At 43.9% G+C, this 23,422-nt stretch overlaps 2 protein-coding genes across 7 annotated transcripts in view; one reads left to right on the plus strand and one right to left on the minus strand.

Moving 5' to 3' along the window:
* The window catches only part of AKAP7 (A-kinase anchoring protein 7), a 164,646-nt gene that overhangs the window by 74,057 nt on the left and 67,167 nt on the right, over positions 1-23,422 (minus strand). For 5 of the 6 annotated variants that reach the window (XR_004645128.1, XM_034765653.1, XM_034765651.1 and 2 more), the window contains exon 7: positions 14,642-14,786. Coding sequence is in view for 5 of the 6 variants with exons in the window: in XM_034765653.1 (XP_034621544.1) it covers positions 14,642-14,786 (145 nt within the window). In the remaining variant the exon portion in view is untranslated. Of the gene's footprint in view, positions 1-6,505; positions 6,532-14,641; positions 14,787-23,422 lie in introns of those variants that run through there. The other variant, XM_034765656.1, reaches the window with a different exon arrangement.
* MSH5 (mutS homolog 5) lies at positions 18,847-23,086 on the plus strand. Its single transcript, XM_034765650.1, has one exon. The coding sequence runs from the start codon at positions 18,870-18,872 to the stop codon at positions 21,303-21,305; it is 2,436 nt and encodes an 811-aa protein (XP_034621541.1). The 5' UTR covers positions 18,847-18,869; the 3' UTR covers positions 21,306-23,086.

Genomic DNA, 23,422 nt, shown 5'->3' on the forward strand with positions numbered 1-23,422 from the left:
AGGCAATCTGACAGTTCTGAATAACTGACTAGCACGTTTCTTTTAAAAAAAAGCTACACCGTTATCATAGCCTAGCACCTCCCCTGCAAAACTTCCTCATATCTAGCTTATTTTAGAAGCATACTTGTTTGTGAACTTTATATTTGAGAATTAGTAGTGTGAGGGAAGTGCAAATTGGAATTTAATTTAAGTATCAACAGCTATTCTAATTACACGGTAAACCTAATTAAAAGACAACATTTTTGCTTCTATAAAAATGGAACTGAAAAGCCTATGTCTCAGTGCACTATGTCTCAGACAGACATCTAAGTCAAATAGACTGGACATTTCTACTTATCTCTCTACCCACTTGTCTTTCCCCCTCTCCTGCCCCCTCAAGGACACAATGACATTTTTGCAGGCCAGAAAATGAAGAAGTGTGATTTCTGAAATACTCTCAAAGGGAGGACACAGAATGCTGCTAAATGAAAAATGATGGTTATTTTCCTGTCTCATTTTATTGAAAAAATGTGTATTATTTGCAATATGTAGTCCTGGCTAACCAGGATATTAAAAGGAAAAAATATGGATGATATTTATCTATATAAGATTTCTGTGTAAACCTCTAAATTGGGACTATATTTCCCCCTAGAGAAGGGAAAGAGGGTTTTGTTTGTTAATTACAATAAATATTGCTCTGGAGAGAACTGCTGGTTATGGTCAAAATGATTATTTTAAATCTTTTTTGTATGTTCTTATTTTTAATGTATTGTTCTATACTAAACTCTAAACAAAGATCTGTGCTTTTAGTCCACTCATGGATGCCAAGGGTGAACTTTTCATTTGTATATTAATATATCTCCTCCTGCGAAGGTGCTACCTGAGATCATTTATCAGTACAAAACAAGAGGTAATTGGAAAAATAAACACAACAGATGATGATCAAAAACTTGACTATTTAATAGACAAATACTTCTGAGTATTTTAAGACAACTTCCTAGCCTTTCTAGGGAAAATAACATTTTAATGAGGAATCATATATATATATATATATATATATATATAAACATATGAAAAAAGACATTTGAGGCTGTTGTCAGCTGAAGGACTACATTGGCAGAAGCAGGCATAAACCGTGTAAAAGCCCCCTGCAGCAGAAAATCTGGGGAGGGTGCCAAGTGTAGAGCTAGCCTCCCCCAAAAAAGGAATCCCTTTCTGTTAAACATTTTGTATGGGGGAGGAGGGGATATAATCCTGAATCAGGACGAAACATTGACAATGCAAAATTTTTCACAGAGGGGGATTCAAAGAAAAATTCAATTCTGAAAGAACCAAAATGGAAATTGACAAGAGCCTTCCAGCCTAGCTGCTGGAGATAGGGTGACGAGACAACAAGTGTGAAAAATCGGGACGGGGGTGGGGAATAATAGGAGCCTATATAAGAAAAAGACCCCAAAGTTGGGACTGTCCCTATAAAATCGGGACATCTGGTCACCCTAGTTGGAGAGGTAAAGAGCCTGGAACCCTGGGCTCTTTTCTTTTCTGTCCCTCAGTTCCCCGCAGTGGCCCAGATGTTCACAAAGTGCAGGGGAGCACGGTGGGGCTGCAAAGAGGGGGGTCGTATGGGGGCTCTTCCAGAGGGAGAAGGTGGCAGAGAGGGGGGTGCATGGGATTGTTGCAGGGGGTGGAGGTGGCCAAGAGGTGGAGGGGGCAGGGTTGTAGTGGCAGGGAAGAGATTGCACAGAGGCAAAATGTGCTCGTTGCAGGGAGGGAGTAGCACAAGTGGGCAGGAGGGGGTTGTTGCAAGGGGCTGGCAGGTATGGGGTGTCTGTGCCTGGGGTTGTTGCAGGGGGGTGAAGGAGGCAGGGCGGGGTTTGTACAAGGGAGGAGTAGGCAGAAGGGAGATGGCAGATGGGGGGGGGAGGTCCCGAGGTTGATGCAGGGGTGAAGGTGACCGTGGCTGGCTGGGGAAGGGGGTGTTGTTGGGTGGAGGTTGCCCAGAGGCAAGTGGCAGGACAGGTTGTTGGGGTGGGGGCTGCACAGGGGAGAAGGTAGCTGGTTGGTGGGTGTTGGAGGGGGTGGCGCTGCCTGGGGGAGGGGTGCCGGGTTGCTCCCACATACACCATTCCCCAGGCCAGGGACTGGACCTGCCCTCCCCCCAGCGCTCCGTGGGCCTATGTGGCTCCCTGTGGCCCGGCTAGGTACCTTGCAGGAAGAGCAGACACCCAGCTTCTCCGCCCGAAGAGCAGAGCGCAGCTGCGCCTTCTTCCCCGCGCCGCGGGCCGAGCCGGGCTCTCTGCCACCCCCGGGACTCTCAGCGGCAGCACAGGCAGCCAGCCCCCCTGCGCCCAACCCTGCTGCCGCCACCGCTGAGAGCCCCGGGGGCGGCAGGGAGCCCGACTCAGCCCACGGCGGGAGGAAGAAGGCGCAGCTGCTAGCGCTAGACCCTTCTATTCCCCGCTCCGCCGCCGGCTGCTCCCCTGGGGGGAGGGACTGGTCGCACCGCGGGCAGCCCCTCTAGAACTGGGAGGTGGGGAGCAGCAGCAGCCTTCTGCTCCGCTGTTTAAAAAAAATGTTTGAGGCACCGCTTTTTGGCGCCCCCAACCACTTGGCGCCCTAGGCGGCCGCCTAGTCCACCTAGTGGTTGCACCGGCCCTGACCCTACCCCTCCTTCGTGGCTAGCACTGCTTACTTTGGGGGCTGCACTGATCATTGACAGGCCCTCGGCATGTTAAGAGTTCCAAGGTAAAGAGTTGTATGAAGGAAGCCATTCGCAGTGTAACACAAGCTTCATGCCTACAAAGCCGAAGAGCTATGCTAGGTAATCTTGAGTGCCATCTACTGGCACCTTGTATAGTAACTATTTACATGTATAGATAGAGCCCTCTTAATACACCAGAGCAGTGTTTGCCATCGCAACTCCTCCCCCAGGTGGCCTTTCCAGCTGTTGCAGCTGGCATAACCCAGAGCTAAATCAAGCCCCCCTTGTATCCTATTTTTTTGGCACAAAGAGTGTGGATCCAAGGCTGGGAACCTGTTTAAAGAACAGTTCTTAAAAGATGCAGTGTGATAGCTCTTAAGGCCTATAAAGAAAATTGTTAATTTCATTGTACCTATAGAATGACCTGTTATGGTCTGTCTACTGTGCAGGTGCACTAAATCCACCTATTAAAAGTAGTTACCAAATTTCTCCTTCAAAAAATTGGTGCACGTGGCATGAAGCAGTCCCTCCCCAACTCCCTTCATTTTCCATTATAAAAAAATTAGTTAAATTAAAAGCAGGGAGATAAAGATGAAGCAACAAGTGAAAGCCAAACCCAAAATACATAGAAGAATTCATAAGTACCAGCACTAACTTAGTTCATTACTATATTAAAAAAAAAACCTTCTCAAATGGTAAAATGTTCAAGGTGTGGCACTGATCAGGGATCTGATTAGGCACGGGCCTTTAATCTTTTTCCCCTCAAAAATATTTCATTTGCCTGCAGTGAGGCAAACAGTTATTGCCTTCACTGCCACTACACTATCTGATGCTCTCTCTCAAAGTCACAGTATTGTCTCCTGTGCTGTCCCAAGTAAAATTTCATTTTAACAACCACACCACTTCTGAGCCTGTTTCATCTGAATCCCAAAGTTGAAGAAGGCAGAAGAGAGAAAGGAACAGAGTAAACAAATTAATGATTATTTGGATAATTTAAGATTAAATGGGTTGAAATCCAGTCAGGAGAAACTACTTTTTCAAATGCTCCTAACACAGAATCGTTCCTCCCCATCCGCCCACCCCTGAGAAGCTTTAATGGTTTCTTAGTTTATTGTACTCATTCTCTACGTTTTTGTTGTTGTTGAAAATTGTGTTCCATAGCTAAAACTTTGTAATATAAACAATATTGCCTTAAAACACAGCATAATACAGACCAGGAGTAAGAATTTAGATTGCTCATGCTCACACAGCCTTTGGCAGTAGTTAAAAAACCCATAAACAAGGTATTGGGATGTGTGTATATACTGTTTGAGTTATTGAATTTAAATTGTGGAAGTTACTTTCAGTGTATATTTACTATATGTATTTAGAAGATACTGATTACCATAGTATTTGAAGCTGAATTTGGTACTATTGTCTCCATAACTAAGAAAAACTCAGACTATAAATCTTTAGTGAAGTGCATCCACAACAATTTCGGCTGAGGTTATGAATTCTGCAGCATGATTTACCTGATGTTTATATGCATTTTAGAAGAGAAAATAAGCATGAGAAGCTCTGTCATAAAAGTATGCATAAAAGATCCTAAAACAAAATAGTGGGATGATGCAAATGATTGTTTGAGATAACTAATGCAGGTTATAAATTGAAATTGAGGTGTTTGGAGATTAGCTTCTAAGAAGCTTGGGCAATAAACCACAAAAGATTATTACAATATGGAGAAAACGGAATGCATCAGCAAAAAAGAAGTAACTATACTGCATGCTTCTAAAAGATGGAAATAGAGGGACACGGTCAATAACCACACATGTAGTCTAAAATAAAATAACAGGGTGTTCGCTTTTGTGTGTTTGTATAGGCAGGATCTTGATGGTTCATGTAATTTTTGTCTCCTTTTTAATGTTAGTTTAAGTAACTTAATTAACTATTTTTGGGAGGGATATTTAGGATTTGGGTCTGCTGCCTTATTCCTTTATTTCTCTATTCCTCCTCTCCACTCCCCCCCCAAAGATGAGGGAGTCTAACCTGAAAAATATGGCAGTATTGATTCAATACAACTAGCTAGCATAATGCATTAAATTAAAATGAATGTTGCTTAACATTTAAGTTATATAAGTACACTTTTTGTCTGTCATGGGGGTTCTAGCAGTCCTAATTAAAGTGTTGTAAAGTTTTCATAGAATTTTTAATATGGAAGTCAAAGTTGTTTGTGTTTAAAATATGACAAGCCAAGGAGGAGGAGTTGGCATGTAGGAAAAGTTTAGTGTGCTGTATAACCTATTAGTTAGAACAAGAGAACTCTGATGCCTGAGGTTGCTGAGTCAAGACAATTTAAACAAATAATTTTATGCAATTTACTCTGTGGAGAAGCGGTGAAAATATAACCGAATGCAATTATGTCATTTACACTGCTTGTTTAAGTAATTTCAAAGTAAAAATGTTTTTATGCAGTCTTGAACCAGCAAGAATACTCTTGTTGTACTCAGCAGGCTACAGAGAGAGTTGATGGATACATATAATAAAATTCTAAGTCTCTACTATTTAGTAAAACAAGAAGCAGTGGCACAGATTTTCAGTACTTAGATGCCAAAAGTCACTTGACTTAAATGGGATCTATGGCTGTTCAGCATTTCTGAAAATCAAGCCACATACTTGCATCTTTTATATGGATTTAGAAGCCTAACTTTAGGCACCCAAGTTTGACATTTTTGGCCTGTGTATCTTTAGTGTCAAGTTTATAAAATATATGTTGCATGCTTACTGACAACCTTCATATTCTGCATAACTCATAACCCTGCCCACTGTTGATAGTTCACAAATGTCATGTTTCTGCAACTCTCTTGTAAAGAGGGGTACATCTGTGATTTCATCTGCAAAGATGTGAAATCCTAATGCTAATTCAGAAGTTATAGGGTTGATGCAGAAATTACGGGGTGAGGTTCTATGGTCTGTACTCTGATATACAAGAGGTCAGATTGCATAATAATGATCCCTTGTGGTCTTAAAAAATCTATGAATACTGAACAAATGTAAATCAATAAACAAGGAGCATGGCAAAGTCCTATACTAATGTAATAAAAGACTTGGATAGGACCCTGTTTGTTCAACAATATTCCACACAATCTTACTTTGCGATGTGTTATATACATTTGTTTCCATAAGAAACAATGGTGTGCTGCACAACTACTTTCTGGTGAGACATAACGAACCCATATTAGCACATAACAGTTCTTTGTTTTAAAACATAGAAGTCTTGTGTATTGCTCAGTAGTGACACTATCTCCTCTGAAAAGAAAGGGTTGGGTTTTTTAAAAAAGTCTTAGGGGTTCTATACTATTCCAAAAATATATTTTTCCATTCACTGAAGTCTGAAAAAAGGAAAACTCTAGAAATTGTCTCCTGCTTCTATTGATTGTTGGATATTGCTGCCTACAGATAATGTATAAGCCACAGCAAAGCACTTTTAACAACTGGATTTTGATGCAGTGTTCATATTATTTCTGAAGTACTGACCTGTGCAGCTGTGTCTTATTTTAGAATACCTCACAGGGATTAGACACTCAGCAAAGCAGCATCTCTGTGTAATCATGCGGTACATAGTGCAAATCTCAAGAGCTTATACAAACCATCAACAGTTGGGGAAAAAAATCTGACATTTCAGCAGAAAAACAGTACATCTTTCCTTTCTCTCATTGTCCTTTGAACAACTGAAAAACATTTCTCAGAGGAATATCTGAGTGGTATCACATTGTAGGGGAATTATTCTAGGGTGACCCAAGCAGTTTCCTTCTGGTACTAAGAACTTATATTACCTCTATTACTGCTGTATCCAAGTTATCTTCAAAGGCACACTTCCAAAAATAAAAAAAGTATTGATTTTAGTAATATTTCCATTCATCATTAAAAATAAAAATATTAAAGACCTAATTTACTCTTCACCACTTCTATGGTTTGTTTTATTTTCACATTTTACTTAGCTTGAAATGGCCCAGGATAATGAATATTTAATTTTAATAAATAAAACTTAGTAATGTTAGGTCTTTGAAAGCCTTTTAGAGCAGTAGTTCTCAACTAGAGGTTCCAGGGTCCCGTGGGGGGCTGCAAACAGGTTTCAAGGGGGCCGCCAAGTAGGGCCAGTGTTAGACTTGCTGGGATCCAGGACAGAAAGCCAAAGCCTCACTGCATGGGACTGAAGCCCGGGGCCCTAAGTCCCGCCACCCGGGGCTGAAGCCGAAGCCTGAGCAATGTAGCTTCATGGGGGCCCCCCATGGTATGGGACCCCAGGCAAATGCCCTGCTTGCCTCCCTAATGCTGGCCCAGGCTTTTATATGCAGAAAACCAGTTATTGTGGCACAGGTGAGCCGTGGAGTTTTTATAGCATGTTGGGGGAGGAGGGGGGCTCAGAAAGAAAAAGGTTGAGAACCCCTGTTTTAGAGTTTAAAAGCAGAATGCTATTTAGGATTGAAAATAGCTATTATCATTAAATATTATTTTTTAGTACATGTGTTGTCAAAAATCCAGCTGTCTGCTTAATTTCATAGCTTCATAGAGTATTAAGGTCACAATGGACCACAGTGATCATCTAGTTTGACTTTCTATATAAGATAGACCATAGAACTTCCTCAACATAATTCGTAGAGCAGAGTTTTTAGAAAAACATCCAGTCTTAATTTTAAAATTGTCATCACAAATCCACCATGACCCTTGATAAGTTGTTCCAATGGTTAAGTACTCTCACCATTAAAAATTCATGCCTTATTTCCAGTGCGTTGGCTTAGTGAAGACACTAGATGTTAGCACATAGTTCTTGTATTAGAGATGGTTCTTGTGTAGAAGAGCACAGAGTTTTTCAGCACAGTGCATGTATATCATTCCAGAAGCTTAGGACAATTTCACCACAGGGGAGTGTGAACCACTGAATACAAGTGTGAAGAAATACTTCCTACTGGGGCTTGACCCAGAGAATTTTGTATCCATAACCAATATCTCTACTATATTAATATTTAATATTTACAGACAGTGCCATAGATGTGTATTAAGCTTTTACACAAAGATTAAAGATACAGCCACTGTCCCCAAGGTCATGCACTCTAGGGTAGGTAATACAGGAGATGGTGTGATTTATGGTACTGGATATAGCAGACAGGTCAAGCAGGGTGGGGATGAAAAGAGCCCTTTGAGTTGTCTGGATAGAAGTAATTACTGACTTTCATGAGACTAGTCTCGTTAGAGTGGAGAGGGTGGAAATCAGATTATAAATGGTCAAGGAATGAGCAAGAAAGAAGTCAAGCCAGCAGGAGTAAAAAAAAAAAAACACACTCAGGGAGCTTGGACATTAAGGGATGATGGGTGGAGGAGAAGGATTGTTTAAAGTAAATGTTTTGGGATAATGAAGGCTGAGGGAAAGAAGCCAAAGCATCTCACTTGTGGGTGGTAAAGAGCCTATTTAATCAAAACTGTCTCCACTTGGTTGCTGATGTTAGTCCTTTCCAGTATGAGGAAATTTTTAGTTATATTATGGATAAACTCTATCAGATTTAGATTGAACTGAGTGTAGCCATGGAAGCAAGGCAATATCTGAAGCAAACAAATGTCAGGTATTCTCTTCTTTGGTTTCAACCAGTGTCTCTTTCCACAACTTGTACCACATACTACAACTAGCTTGGATCCTTGTCCTTCCTGGCTGGTGAAAGTCAGTTGAGAATTACTGGGTCCTGTGCTTGCGCTTGTCAGTGCCTCCCTGGAGGAGGGCAGGTTGCTGACTGCAAACATATGTTTTGGCATCTGCTCAAAGAGATATCTCTTAATATTGACAATCTGTTGACTATCAACCAGTATCTGATCTTCTATTTTTGAATAATATTAGAGAAAAGATTGTGGCAAGATGCCCTTCCTGGATGCCTCGGACTTCTTTGCCCCTTGGAAACTGGGATTTGAACATGGGACTGGCACACACAGTATTCTTATTGCATTGGGTGATGATCTGATGATTGATAAGGATCAAGTATCCATACTGACTCTGTTAGATTTATCCTTTGCCTTTGGTACCATGAATGTATGTGGTTCCTGGTAGGAATAGAGGGATTGTTCTTCTGTGGCTTCATTCCTTTCTTGCTGAGGGACACCAAAGGATTTTGTTGGCAAATTATCTTCTGCCCCAGGCTGTCTTATATACAGTACCACAAGTATTTACTCTGCCATTTCTCTCATTCAATATGTATATAATGTTAAGAGAGTTAGTGTGGAGATGTAGGCTGAAGTGTTTTCAGTACACAGATGGCCCCCAACTTTATATATCTATCTCATCCAGCCCAAAAAAGGGCCATCAAATGTCTTTCTCAGAGCCTGGGTGAGATTGGTGCAGGGATGAGAGCCAGAGGGCAGGGATACAGTCCTGAAAAAAGTGAGATGATAATGGTGGCAAGATAAAGCCATCAGAACATTTTGCAGATGGTCTGCAACCCCCATGACTGAAAGGCGATTCTCCATCACTTGTAACCAAAGTTTACAACTTGATTCTGGTTAGAGTCCCAGCAGCTTTTAGACAGCTAAATAGCAGCAGTGACCAAGAGTGTAGTTTATTTCCTCTACTTTCTGTATCCGACCAGACAGTTGTGGCCTTTCTTCACAAATGCAGAGCTTGCCAACATGATACATTTTTCTCACCTCTGTACTATAATTCTGCAATAAATTCTACAGGAGGCTAAATCCTAAATCCAGTCAGAAGCTGAAGCTAGTAGAGAATCTGACAATCAGAGTATCTTGCCATAAGCATATGACACATGCTCTCAGACCTGCTCTGACTGCCTATTGTCCACAGGATGGAGTTAAGATGATGGTTTTGACCTATTAAACTCTAAATGGTTTAGTACTTTCCTACCTGGGAGACCTCCCTCTCTTGCCATGGCAGGCTGCCATACCTGAGATGAGAAGCAGCACTTCAGTTAGATACCCTTCAGTATAAAAAAGAGGGAGATGACTCAGAGCCTGATGGCTCAAACACTTGTTCCAAAAGAGGATAAATCTGTTGTAAAGCCCATATGTTTCATCTGGCATTTGCTGCAGTTGGATGTGAGATTTTTGTAATGTGTGCGCTGACTGATGTTTGGGTGGGAGGAGAAATGTGCTGCTGTTCTGATTTTTTCATGTAATTTATTTAATATTAAGAGAGGAGACCTACAGCCCAGTATAGATATCCTTTTATGTTGTACTGAAATCCAAATATATAAATAAAGTGCTGGTTTTAGCAGCACTCAGAGCCTCTCTCAGACCAACAGCTACTCTAGGACACAGTTTATACAAGATCCCTTCCAGTCCTATGATTATATGATTTGTGTAAGTACATTATGCGTGTTTGTGTTTTTCAAGGTATAGAGACTGGAGAGATTTAGTAGATACCCACAATTAAGTCATCCTAAGTATGTAGAGATTTATACTGTGCTCCCTAAGGTAGTCACGGTACTGGGCTTTTTGTTTTGATTCCAAGAATGACCCTACTCCTCATTTTGTGGAATAGGGTTCAGCATGTTGTTGTAACTATGCCCAGTCTTCACCACCTATATCCCCAGAAAGACCTGCTGGTGCTGTTGCCTGCACTCTCTGCTGAGCATGGTGGATGTTTTGCTCTAATGCGTTGTTCCAACTTGTGCACATGCTTGCAGCTTGACAGGTGAGCATCTCACCTCTGCACCTTTCAGGATCAAGCCTTTGTGCTTCCATATTCTTTCTCTGTTTCAGTACGTTTTTAAAATGCCAAGCTGCCAAGCTGATAGGCATTAGGGCTTGTAATAGCAGTGGTAATAATAAAGCAGTGTAATTCTTTGTCACATATATTGTATTATGACTTCTCTTTTAGTACTAAGTCTGTTCCCTTTTTTAGATCTCTCCACATCATATCCTAAAAACTGGCCAAAACTCTAGCTGACAGAAAGTAAGTACTGCTTTGCTGCTTAATACTGTATGTTCCAAAGACATGAAAACACAGTTCAAACAAATGTAGATATACAGAGCTAGAATGAACTAGAATCACATAGTGCTCTTTGTTTGACCTCTATCCTTATATTAAAAACTCTATTTACCTCTTTCATTACATTTCTGTCATATGTATAGGTCTGCATTCGCTCCACTCTGGTTAATTTAACACCTAAATATTCTTGTAACCAAACAGTTCAGAAAAAAATCTATTCAAATTCTATTTGAAAATATTCAATGATTGTTTTTCTTTCTGTGAGGCTCAACATTTAGTTTTTCTAGCCACTGCCTCAAACACTGTGCCCCCACCTTACATAGGATCAAAATATCAACTTGTGTTAAACTTGAGTGTTGGGAGGATAAATGCATTAAAGACTGTCAGATGCTCTGGGATCTACTGATGGAAACTACTATCTAAGGCTTGGTCTACACTACCCCCCCCAATTCGAACTAAGGTACGCAACTTCAGCTACGTGAATAACGTAGCTGAAGTCGAAGTACCTTAGTTCGAACTTACCTTGGTCCACACGCGGCAGGCAGGCTCCCCCGTCGACTCCGCGGTACTCCTCTCGCCGAGCTGGAGTACCGCAGTCGACGGCAAGCACTTCCGGGTTCGACTTATCGCGTCCAGACTAGACGCGATAAGTCGAACCCAGAACTTCGATTTCCAGCCGTCGAACTAGCTGGTAAGTGTAGCCAAGGCCTAAGAGCTAGGTATTATGATGATTTATTACAAAATTTCAGAGGAAGAATAATACCCTTTCTCACAGGGTGTGGTGAAGCTTAGTTAGTGTTTGGGAAGTGCTGAGATACTATGGCCATGGTAATCCCTATAAATTAACTACAAGGAAAATAATTTAGTTTTCTCTCAAAAAGGAGAGGACTTGGTTCCTGGTCACGAAAATGACACGCTCCACAAAGTCTTTAAGTTATCACACCATGGCTGAGTCAAAGTCAACTTGCAAGTATCCTGCTCTTGCTGTAATAACAGCTGATTGATTGCTTTATAAGCAATTCTAATGAGATTCATATTTTAAATAAATCTGTGTAATTGAATATTCTACTTTATGTATTCCAAGGTATCTATGAATTTAGTTAGTATAATATATCTGTCAGCCAATGACAAGTGCAAAAATAACACTTAGATTTAAACAAATGCTTACAACAACACGGCCGACAGCTGTCAAATAGGTTTATCCTTATTGCAGAACAGCTTTCATTTGGAAATATTTATTATCCAAATTATTTAGCCGAAGAGACATATTCTAGAATTCTCTGCCACTTGTAAATAATGCAACCATCCCAAATTTCATGCCAATTAAAGCCTTCATACCACATATATAATCTATTGTCCCACGTTCAGTAGGTAGGTAGAATATGCATGCGTATATATAATGTATACATGCATGCATGTATAAATATAAATAAAATATCGTATGTACATCTTTTGAAACATTTTTGGCTTCTGTTCACATTGCTGTCACCAATAATTCAACCATAACTATCCCAATCTGTTCTTTTTCTACTCCAGACTGTTTTTCATTTGCCATGTTCAATATCCTCCAGTATAATATGAAAAGTGATTTTTCTATATTTTGTGAGAATAGAGACAACTCAAGTGCAAACTAAAATTGCCTAGTATCATCATTGGCAACAGGTACCTGGCAGTTTAGTGCCTTATATGTTTAAAGCACTGTAGAGACATTGACTAGTAAATCCTCACAACTTCCCTGAGAGACAGGTCAATAAGCATTACTATCCTCACTTTACAGATGGAGAAATTGAAATAGAAAGGTGAAGTAACTTGTCCAAGACAACACAGCAAGTCACTGACTTCTGGACTTCATGACTCAGCAGTGTGCTTATTCCTTCAGAAAACAATGAATTCCAATGCCAGCACTTGCATAAAGATGGTCAAAACAATTACTGACTCAGAGATGGTAGCAGCAGCTGTGCATGTACACATTTGGTCTACACTGCAGTTTTAGTTCTGGCATGGTGCTGGGAATGCAAGTAGTAAGATCTTTGAGGGTAGCCAGAAGAATAGTAAATTATACAGAGTAACTGCTAAATATTTTTATTGTGTGTTAAGTAGAATATCCACCAGAGAATTAAAAAAAAATGGTACAATGAGTAATTCTGATACAGTCCTGTCAGTTGACAAGACATTTAAAAAGTTTGACTCTTTTACCAAAATCTCCTTGACTGGAAGCATAAGGTTAGATGAGGATATGCTTAAAACAGAAGAGATTTCCCTTAATTATGCTCACCATAGAATCATAGAAATAGAAGGTAGAAGAGACCTCGAGACGACTTCCTAGTTCAGCCCCCTGCACTAAGTCAGGACCAAATATACCTAGAATATCATCACTTCAAAGGTTTTGCATAATATGGGGACATGTTTAGAAACATCCCAGAAAATAGGGATTATTTGCTGTGAGATTTCAAAGACTTGAGGAAAAAGAGGCAGTTTTCCTTTAGAGCTGTTTACAGAACAGGAGGTTCCAAAGAGAAGATGTTTCCATTCAGTTACTAGTGATGGAAGTAGTAGTCTTGAAAGATTTTCACATCACTACGTGGATTGTCCTTCCCTTCTACGGAAATCCTCACTCTTTAAGGGTGAACATTTTCATAAATATCTCCAGTATTCTTTGGTGTGGGATGCAGAAAAGTAGAGGGTCCTCTATGTGAGGTTTTTCCTGTTTGAGTGGCTTCTGATTAGTTTCACGTTACTGTAAAAACTGTTTGATTAGGAATTTGTCGGGGGGAAATGTTGCAAGTTATAGGAGAAGCAAAAAAAAAAATTCTGTTTCTGTGATGTGTCTTAATTTTGGAGTCTTTCTCCATAGTGTTTCTTATTCCTGGTGTCTTTTTAAAAAAAAAAAAAAAGAATATATAATAATAGTAGGTGTTCCCCTGCTACTTAAATGTAAGTCATGGTCTGTTCCAATAAATGTGACAATTTTCTACTTGAGCTGGAACACTGCCATCTTACCAAAAGAAGCACAAGAAGAGCTCTTCATTATTATTGTATACATTTTTGTTCTGTTTTGAAAGGAATATTCTTTTTCACATTTAGAAATTATAAAAGAAAAGAGCTATAATAACATTCAACATGAACTTTGGGGCATGATGCAGTTTGAGGCTATTGTTAGTCTTGCCTGTCAAATTTTGGCACAGGGAAATTATCCCAATGGCTCTTAACCTTTCTAGGCAGGTATACCAAGTTATCAAACAAACACCAGCTGTACTAGATCAGTTAACACACTCCCTGGACTGAACTGATCCGATATGGCCACTACCCTCTCCTTGCCTTAAATATGTCCTCAAGCACCACCACTACTATAATACTGATACAAAATCAGCCAATTAATGATAGGGAAAAAAAGCAAATACATGTATGAAAAAAAGTATGTTTCTCTTTGTGCACCCTTTAAGTGTCACTTGTCTCCTTAGTTTGTAAATTCTTTGGGGCAAGAACTGTCTCTTCATACGCATTTCTACAGCGTCTAACATAATGAGGTCCTGGTCCTAGCTGGAGCTCTGGGCATTATTGTAATTTTTTTTTTTTAATCTATGCCCACTGCTTCCAACTCAAGTTTTTTTCTGGCTGCTCTTAACAAAGCTGAACAGACAAACTCATTGTTAAAACCACCATCCTGCAAGCTCTCCATGTAAAGAACTAACATGGAAATCAATTGAAGTTTCATTCCTGTAGGGCTTGCAGACCTTAAGACAGGAATGGGAGGGAAAGCCAAAAGTACATAGAAGCATGAAGCTCTAGTGCTGAGGCACATGTCATTGGTTGGGAGCAGTAAGTAGCTTGACTGCCAAAATGTAACAATATTTAATTCAGATCTGACGCCCATCTAACGTTTCTCTGCAAGATTTGCCAGACATACATTCCCAGTACTAACAGCTTATCAACCTCTTCAATTTCAAACAAAATTCATAAAATTAAGAAATAAAACAAAATAGTATTGTACTTACCAACCGTGATAGAGGACTCACAGTGATAGTAGCCATTGGGTTGCTTTTTTTTCAACATGGAGCAAAGATCTAGGCGGTACAGGGTTTCATCTCCAAAATAGTGGCTTTTAAAATTCTCATACAGGTGCGGGTCAATTTTTTTCACCTTTAAATAATCAAAATAAAATTACATTAGTCATTTCACTAGGAGACCAGATTTTCGTATTTATTTTCTATGGTTCTGTTTGGAACAAATGTTTTTTAGAATGCATTTAGAAATATAAATAAACAAAACTTTACACTGTAATGTGCCTGATCCTTTGGTCTGGTTGAGCTGTGCTCAGTGCAGAACCTGAGGAGAAGGGACGGAAAAAGTGGCATTATACCACCTTTATGCCACACCTCCCCCCCGACCCTGTGCCAGTTCAGCCCCCAGCACGAATTAGTGCAGTCTTAGAGCAGCCCTAACTTCCAATGGCTTGTAACAGCCCCCAAAGGGCCATTACACATCCGGGGATTATTGGCTCTGTCAACTCTACTCAGGGGAAATTTCCCACTATTGGGACAATCCCCGTTGGCTGTTTAGGGCAGCTTTCCTTATGCCTTTCTGCCACCAGAGCAGGGTGGTTTCTACCCAGCCAAACAAGGCTTTTTGCCCTGCTTGTTGACATTTATAAACTTTCATATACTTTTTACAATTAAGCTTATAATTAGAGTAAATTTGTTAGCCTTGTTAGCACAATAGGGCTCTTTCAGTGCACTGATTGGGAGGAGGCAGTTATGAGTCAATGCTTTTGCGCAGAGATGTTACAAATGGGGAGTGAAGTTATAGGGCACTGCTGATGAAAATGCTTGGTGTAGGATTGTAACAAGGTAGCGTGTATGGGACAGGCGTGCCAAGTGACACAGACTTGGCAGCCCTGTCCTGCCTGCTGATGTCTCAGCCGGATTTTCACACCTGCAGCTAAGGTCTGAGCAGGCTGTAAGCATTTGCCTGCAGTTGTGCCTTCCAACTGCATGGGGCCGCTGTGGCATCAGCTAAGCTTCCTCTTTTGCTGCTCCCTCTGCTGGATTATAGTCAGGCAGGAAGAGGCAGTAGTGGTTGGCAGAGGCAGCAAAATCTCTGCAAGATGGGAGGTCTAATATTGGCACCAAGCGTCCACACTACCTTGGTGAGCTGCACCAGGCTGCACCAATCAGAAACCCACAACAAATACTCCAGCCCCAGATGACCAGCAAAACATCCAGCCCCCCACATACAGCACCCACTCAACACGGTATCTCCAGTCAATCACCCTTCTACCCACCAATACCAGGCACAGCTGTCAAATTTAATGCCGCTCCCCATCCACTCATTACTGTGTGGGTCAGGGTGTGTTGACCATATGCCGGTGTTTATGGTGATATACAAATTATCTGCTAATTATGTGCAAATAGAAATAGTTGTTCATTAAATTTGCAAAAAAGTCATACAAGAGCTGCACAAAACTTGGCACTTCTGGTGGGGGTGGGGTTATGGAATGGCACTTGTCTGTGAGTGGGTGGGAGGCAGTTATGGAACTGTGTTTGTATGTTGGAGGCATTTAAAGGCAGTGTCTTTTCGTGGGGGCGGTGAAGGAATTGTAGAGTAGTGCCAGACGTATCTTTATCTCTGGCTCCTCAGCCTCCCTTTTGGGGTCCCTGGCTGGCCAGCAGGATGGGCTGATGAGTGAGACTCCCTCTAGTCTGCACCTGCCAGCCAATTAGCACCCGCCTTGCCCTCAGCTCCTCACTTTCAATGAGAGGCCCAGAGGGAGCGGGAGACAGAGCAGCTGAGGCAAAAGAACGCTGAGCAGCCAGGCAGGGACAGAGACAGCCAGGATCGGCCACCAGCCTCGCAGCTGTGAAGACAGGGCCTGTGCTGCCACGAGGTACTGAGTGAGCAGGACCAGATTGCGGGACAATGCTGCTTTCTATGGTACGTGGGGCTAGAGCTGTGTGGATGGGGGAGGGGGGATAAGAGTGGTGCTCTGTACCAGGAAGAGTTATGGAGGTGTGTGGAAGGGGCGGGGTTTACAGGATGGTGTATGATCTGTGGCGGGAGAAAGGCAGTGTTACTGGGTGGGCCTTCTTCAGGGGAAGGTGAGAAGGGAGATAAGTAGGGTCAGGGGACGTAGGCCTGGTCTACACTTGGGGGGGGGGGGGGATGAGTAATGGGCAGGGATACAGATTACAGCTCAGTATCTGTGTAGCAGGGTCTAGCCCTGATGAGAAACTGAGCTGAGGGAGTGCTGAGCAGCTGGTAGGGGAAGGAGAAAGAGGTGGGTTAAGAAGATAAGCCCCCAGCCTGAGAAGAGCTGCCTTGCCTACGTGTGAGGTGGGTGGGTAGGAAGAGAACTGAGATCTGGGAGAAGGGTCATGCTGTGGGGCTGGCAGCAGGGAGGGCAGGTTATGGACCATCGTTCTGTGGGAAGTTGTGCTCTGCATGTGTGGGACTAGTGTGATCACCTGGGGTGGTGTGTTGTGAGTAGGGTGACCAGACGTCTCGATTTTATCGGGACTGTCCCGATATTTCCTTGTTTGTCCCGCGTCCCGACCGACGTGCGGTCGGGACACGGGACAAACAAGGAAATGCGTCGGAGCCTGGAGCCCGGAAGTGCTCGCACTCTCCCCCCACCCCCGCCCCGACTCCGCCCCTTCCTCCATTGGCTCCCTCCCCGAATCCGCACCTCTTCCCCAGGCTCACCATTCCTCCTCCCTCCACAAGCACTGGACGGAGGCCCAGGAGATGCAGGGGAAGTGCGGGGCTGGGGTGAGTGAGAGTCCGGCCTGGCCCTGAGCAGGCAGGACTCAGTTGGGTGGTAGGGAGAGGAGGGGGACGGCCCGCGGTGCCAGGTGGAGGCTGTTCTCCCCCTCTGGGCAGCGGGACTCGGGAGCAGCCACTGCTGCAGCTCCCACTGCCGCGGGGGGAGGAAGCGGCCTTGGCGGCTGCGGCTCTGGCACCCGGGCCCGAACTCCCCGAGCCTGGGCCTGCTGCGGGGACCCAGCAGCGCGCACGCTGCGCCCAGCCCCTGGCCAGTCGCGTCTGGGCTGCTGCCCAGGTGGTGCAATCCCGCAGCGGCCCCGGGGCGGAGGCATCGGCAGCCCAGCCCCGTTCGGTCCCCTGTGGGACCCGAGTGGGACGGGGGGGCTGGGGCCTGCTGCCCCCACTCCGGGGCCGCCGCAGGATTGCACCAACTGGGCAGCAGCCCAGACATGACTAGCCAGGGGCTGGGCGCACGCAGCATGCGCGCTGCTGGGTTCCCGCAGCAGGCCCAGGCTCGGGGGGTTCGGGCCCGGGCGCCCGAGCTGCAGCCGCCGAGCTTGGCCATCGGCCGCTTCCTCCCCCCGCGGCAGTGGGAGCTGCAGCAGCGGCTGCTCCCGAGTCCCGCTGCCCAGGGGGGAGAACAGCCACCGCCTGGCCCCGCGGGCTGCCCCCCTCCTCTCTCTACCACCCGACTGAGTCCTGCCTGCTCGGGGCCAGGCTGGACTCTTACTTACCCTGGCCCCGTGCTTCCCCTGCGTCTCCCGGGCCTCCCTCCAGCGCTTGTGGAGGAAGGGTGTGGTTTTTTTTTTGCCCCGCCCCCCCCGCCACGCGTCACTCTTCCCCCCCCGCGTCCCGATATTTGACTTGGGTGATCTGGTCACCCTAGTTGTGAGTTCGTATGGAGGGCGGGCTTACAGAGTGGCGCTGGGTGTGTAGGTAGCGAGTGTGGGGTGGCACTGTGTGAATGTGCCCATGCAGGTGGGTCTGTATGCATAGAATGGGCATTTCCATGAGCAGTCATGTATGCCCATACGCATAGTTATGGAGTGTGGCTTTATATCCAAGCAGGCAGTTGGGTGCTGACTCTACTAGCTTTTAATTTCTACAGAATAGTGTCCATAGCCCACTGCAGTCATAACAGGAAATGAGATCCATTCCTCATCATCATTCATACTAACTAGGGATACGTGGGGCCTACTAGAGCCCACTCATTACCTCTTGAAGAAGAGGATTTGCATGCAGCAGGAGTGTGGGTAAAGAGGACTGATGCAAGCAGCAGAAAGCTGTTGAAAAAGGGGCAGGTGGCCCAAAGAGGGAGAGGAGTGAAGTGGATCAGGTACTGGCTGGGAGGTGGATAAAATGGACAAGTGATCAGGGTCAGTTGTTACTGGGGAAGGGATTTATGCGATGTGCCAACAAAAATGTCTGTCTTCACCAGCAGCACAGCTCCTGGAACCGGCTAGAATGAGCACCACTGCTACACTGAACACCCATTGTCTCCCACCACCACCTGTGCCTGAACAAGAGGAGGAGCAAGAGCAACCTCAGATACACATGTGTGTTTTGTGGTATGCAGGGCAGCTGGGGATCACTTACTATGACACAGGAGACTGCTCAGTCTACTTCATGCCCGACATGCCTGATAACGAAGACCTCAAGCTGCTGCAGAAAGTGATTGATGAAGTCCTTCCCCAATGCATAGTGACTAGTGCCAAGCAGGATCACAACATTGCCAAATTCCTGACCAATATGGGTGCTGCTACTGGGGACGGGGACAAACCAGAAATTGTCCTCTTTCCCAATATGGACTTTGGCCTGGAAGTGAGCAAACAGCGGATCCTATCTAGGCAATTCCCTTTCATTCCCTCTCATATGACTGCAACAGAGAAAATCCTCTATTTGTCCTCCATCATTCCCTTTGAGAGCCCACTCATGGTACGAGCATTAGGTGGGCTGTTGAAGTTTCTTGACAGGAGGCGGATCGGAGTCGAACTGGAAGATAGCACAATCGGAGTTCCCATCTTGGCCTTTAAAAAGTTTGTGCTCATGGATATTGTGAATATGGACCAAGATACTTATTGTGTCCTACAGATATTTAAAAGTGAGGTGCATCCTTCTGTTTACAAGCTGGCCAGTGGGCTGAAAGAAGGACTCAGTTTGTATGGGATTTTGAACCGCTGCAGGTGCAAGTGGGGAGAGAAACTGATGAGGTTGTGGCTCATGCGGCCCACCCGGAACCTTACAGAGCTGAACAAACGGCTGGATGTTATTCAGTTCTTCTTGCTGGCTCAGAACCATGAAACAGTCCTGACTCTTCAAGACTGCCTCAAGAATATAAAAAATGTACCTCAGATTCTGAGAAGAATGACTCTTTCACATACAAAGGTCAGTGACTGGCAGGCACTTTATAAGACAGTTTATAGTGCAGTGTGCCTCAGAGATACATGCCGCTCCCTGCCTAGCAGCATCGAGCTCTTCCAGACCATTTCACAGGTCTTCACCGATGATCTGCACTATATTGCCAGTCTCATCAGCAAAGTGGTAGATTTTGAAGGCAGTATCTCAGAAAACCGCTTCACTGTCAGACCCAATGTGGACTCCACCATTGACGAAAAGAAACGAAAGCTGATGGGTCTCTCAGACTTCCTTACAGAGGTGGCCCGGAAGGAATTGGAGACCCTGGACAATCGGATTCCTTCCTGTTGTGTCATCTATATTCCCTTGATTGGATTCTTGCTTTCCATTCCACGGCTGCCCACAATGGTGGACAAGAGTGACTTTGAGATTGAAGGCCTGGACTTCATGTTCTTGTCAGAGGATAAACTGCATTACAGAAGTGCTAGGACAAAGGAACTAGACAGCATTCTGGGTGACCTGCACTGTGAGATCAGAGACCAGGAAACACTTATCATGCACCAGATGCAGACAAAGATCTTGGAGAAGTCGGCGGTGCTGAACAATGTGATTGAGTACACAGCGCACCTAGATGTGCTGCTAGCTCTGGCAGTGATGGCTCGAGAGAATAGCTACAGCCGTCCATGCTTTACCCACCGCCATGGCATCCACATCAAGGATGGCAGGCATCCACTCATGGAGCTATGTGCAAAGACTTTTGTGCCCAACCCTGTGAACAGTGGTGAGGCTAATGGGCGGATAAAGATCCTTACAGGGCCCAACTCATCTGGGAAGAGTGTATACTTAAAAATGGTGGGCCTTATAACATTCATGGCCCTAATTGGCAGCTATGTCCCTGCTGCAGAGGCTGAGATTGGGGCAGTTGATGGGATTTACACCAGGATTCACAGCAGGGAATCAGTATCTGTGGGACTCTCCACTTTCATGATTGATCTCAACCAGGTTGCCAAAGCAGTGAACAATGCCACTGGGAGGTCCTTGGTACTTATTGATGAGTTTGGCAAAGGGACCAACACAGTGGATGGCCTCTCCCTTCTGGCCGCTGTGCTGAGGTATTGGCTCAATCAGGGAATCGGGTGCCCGCAGGTCTTTGTCTCCACTAATTTTCACAGCTTGGTGCAGCTGAAGCTCCTTCCTGACACCCCTCTTGTGCAGTACATGACAATGGAGACCCACCAGGATGGAGATGAGTTAATATTCTTTTATCAGCTCAAGGAGGGGGTGTCTACTGTTAGCCATGCAGCCAATATTGCTGTGTTGGCTGGGATGCCACCCAAAGTGATTGCACGAGGAGTGGAAGTATCAGAGCTTATCCGAAATGGAAAACCTATTAGACGTATTGATCATCCATCCAAAGGGAACCAGCTAGAGAGATGCAAGTCTCTGGTGGAAAAGTTCCTTTGCCTAGACCTTGATGACCCCCATGTGGACTTAGAGAAGTTCATTAGTCAGGAAGTGCTGCCCTCTGCAGCCTCCATTCTGTAACCACTTAATCCTAGAAACATGGACTATATGCTATAGGCCTCCATTGCTGTCAAACAACAAACATTTTGGTGGGAGGGAGCTTAAAATGTCGCTATAATTTGATATTAACGGGAATAGTATCCCTTCTTCAGTGAATTTTCTTCAACTCCAAATATGAAATGCAATCCAACATACAGAAGCAACTACCCAATATCCAGCTGAAAAACCCCATGACAAGAGATATATGTTCTCCAGAGTAAATGAAATAACTTCTACAATGATCAATAATGTCTCTGACCAATGCTCCCACCCCATATTTAAATTTTAAAACATTTTTATTGTAAAAGTTATGTTTCCTTTTTCCTGTTTCAAACAACTGTTATGGCTACCTATCTGGCTGAGATGTGACCTTTTTATCTAGTAGTAGCAGCACAGGAGGGCTGGAAGTCAGGGACCTTGGTTTCTCTTCCACCTGTGTGACCTTGGGGTAAAGTCTTAACCTCTTTGTACTTGTTTACTCATTTGTAAAATGAGTACATAATAATCTAACTACTTCAGAGCACATACTGAGGCTTAAAGGTTTGTAAAGTGCTTTAAGATCGACAGATGAAAGGTGCTATAGAAGTACAGCATAGTCATTGTGTACAAGATCATAGTTTGGGACCTATCCATGATACATCCTTCCTCAGCTGATAGTACTGTGAGGATAAAGTGCTCAGTCCCTAATGCAAGAGAGTGTGTTGCATCACACTATAGTGACTCTCCTAGTCCCTTTCGGATCAGGATCAAGAGATTGCACAGAAATGTGTGTCCTGTTCCCCTGAGTCAGAAAAAAACATTTGTCATTATGCAGGGCATTGAGAATGAGGATAACGGAGAGGAAAATGGGGTGATGTCATTTCTTACATCACTAACTGTCTTGTCCAGAAAAATGGCATTCACAATGGGGATTGGTGATGCGGTCATTTAACAACCTTATAGTGTATTACTTCTGGGGAAGTCCACATTCAAACTCTGCTTATTATTGGTCACCAGTAGAAATTTAATTGTGGTTTCATCCTGCCTGCTACAGGTTGTTTGTTCACATAATAAAGCAATCACGTAATTTATCTTAATGAACAGTCTCTGCTCAGAAAAAGCTAGGAGCTGTCATAAATGGAATGTTGCAGGGCAGAATCAGCATGCATTGGCAGAACCATGTGAGGATGCATTTTGGTTTGCTGAAACAAGAACTGCTCTCTCCCCATAGGTTCTATATTATAAACATACAAACTTGTTGTTATTTTAACTCCACTTACTTTTAGAAACATACAGAAAGCAAGGAAATTGAAGAATGTATTGAGAATTTAAGCCAGAGATTAATATTTTAAATTCTCTCCAAGTTTTAAATGAAAATTTGAGGATGGGGAAGTAGGATTTTGATTGAGACAGAACTTTGTTGCAATGTAGTGATTTTTCCTTTAATGCATTATGTGGTGTGCTATCAGACTACAAAATATACAACTATAGTTTCAAATAAAGAAAACATACAGTGGTGACAAATTAACACAATTAACAGGAAACGACAACAGGGATAAATTAAAGCAACATGCAGTTACTATTGTTTCCAATAGAATTATAATGTACTGTCTTCAAAACAATGTGCAGCAACTATGCAATTAACTTGTCATCACTGCAGTTAAATCACAGGGGCTGCTCTATGTTTTTTGCCACCCCAAGCACAGCAGTCAGGCTTCCTTCAGCGGCATGCCTGCGGGTGGTCCGTGGTCACGCTGATTCGGCGGCATTTCTGCAGGTGATCTGCCGGTCCCACAGCTTCGGCGTACCTGCTGCCGAATTGCCGCCGAAACCGCGGGACCGGCGGACCTCCTGCAGGCACGCCGCTGAAGGCCACCTGACTGCCGCCCTCATAGTGACCGGCATGCCGCCTCCCGCGGCTTGCCGCCCCAGGCACACGCTTGCTGCACTGATGCCTGGAGCCGCCCCTGTTAAATCATAGACTCATTTACCTATGGGCCTAATTCACCACTGCACTGCACCCTGTACAGTCACTTGCATTAGTGCAAAGCAAGTTTAAAATATTCCCAATCTGACTACATTTGCTTTGCAAATGGTGTCAGTGACTATGAAAGCTGCAG

Source organism: Trachemys scripta, chromosome 3, assembly GCF_013100865.1.
Source record: "Trachemys scripta elegans isolate TJP31775 chromosome 3, CAS_Tse_1.0, whole genome shotgun sequence".
NCBI lineage: Eukaryota > Metazoa > Chordata > Testudines > Emydidae > Trachemys > Trachemys scripta.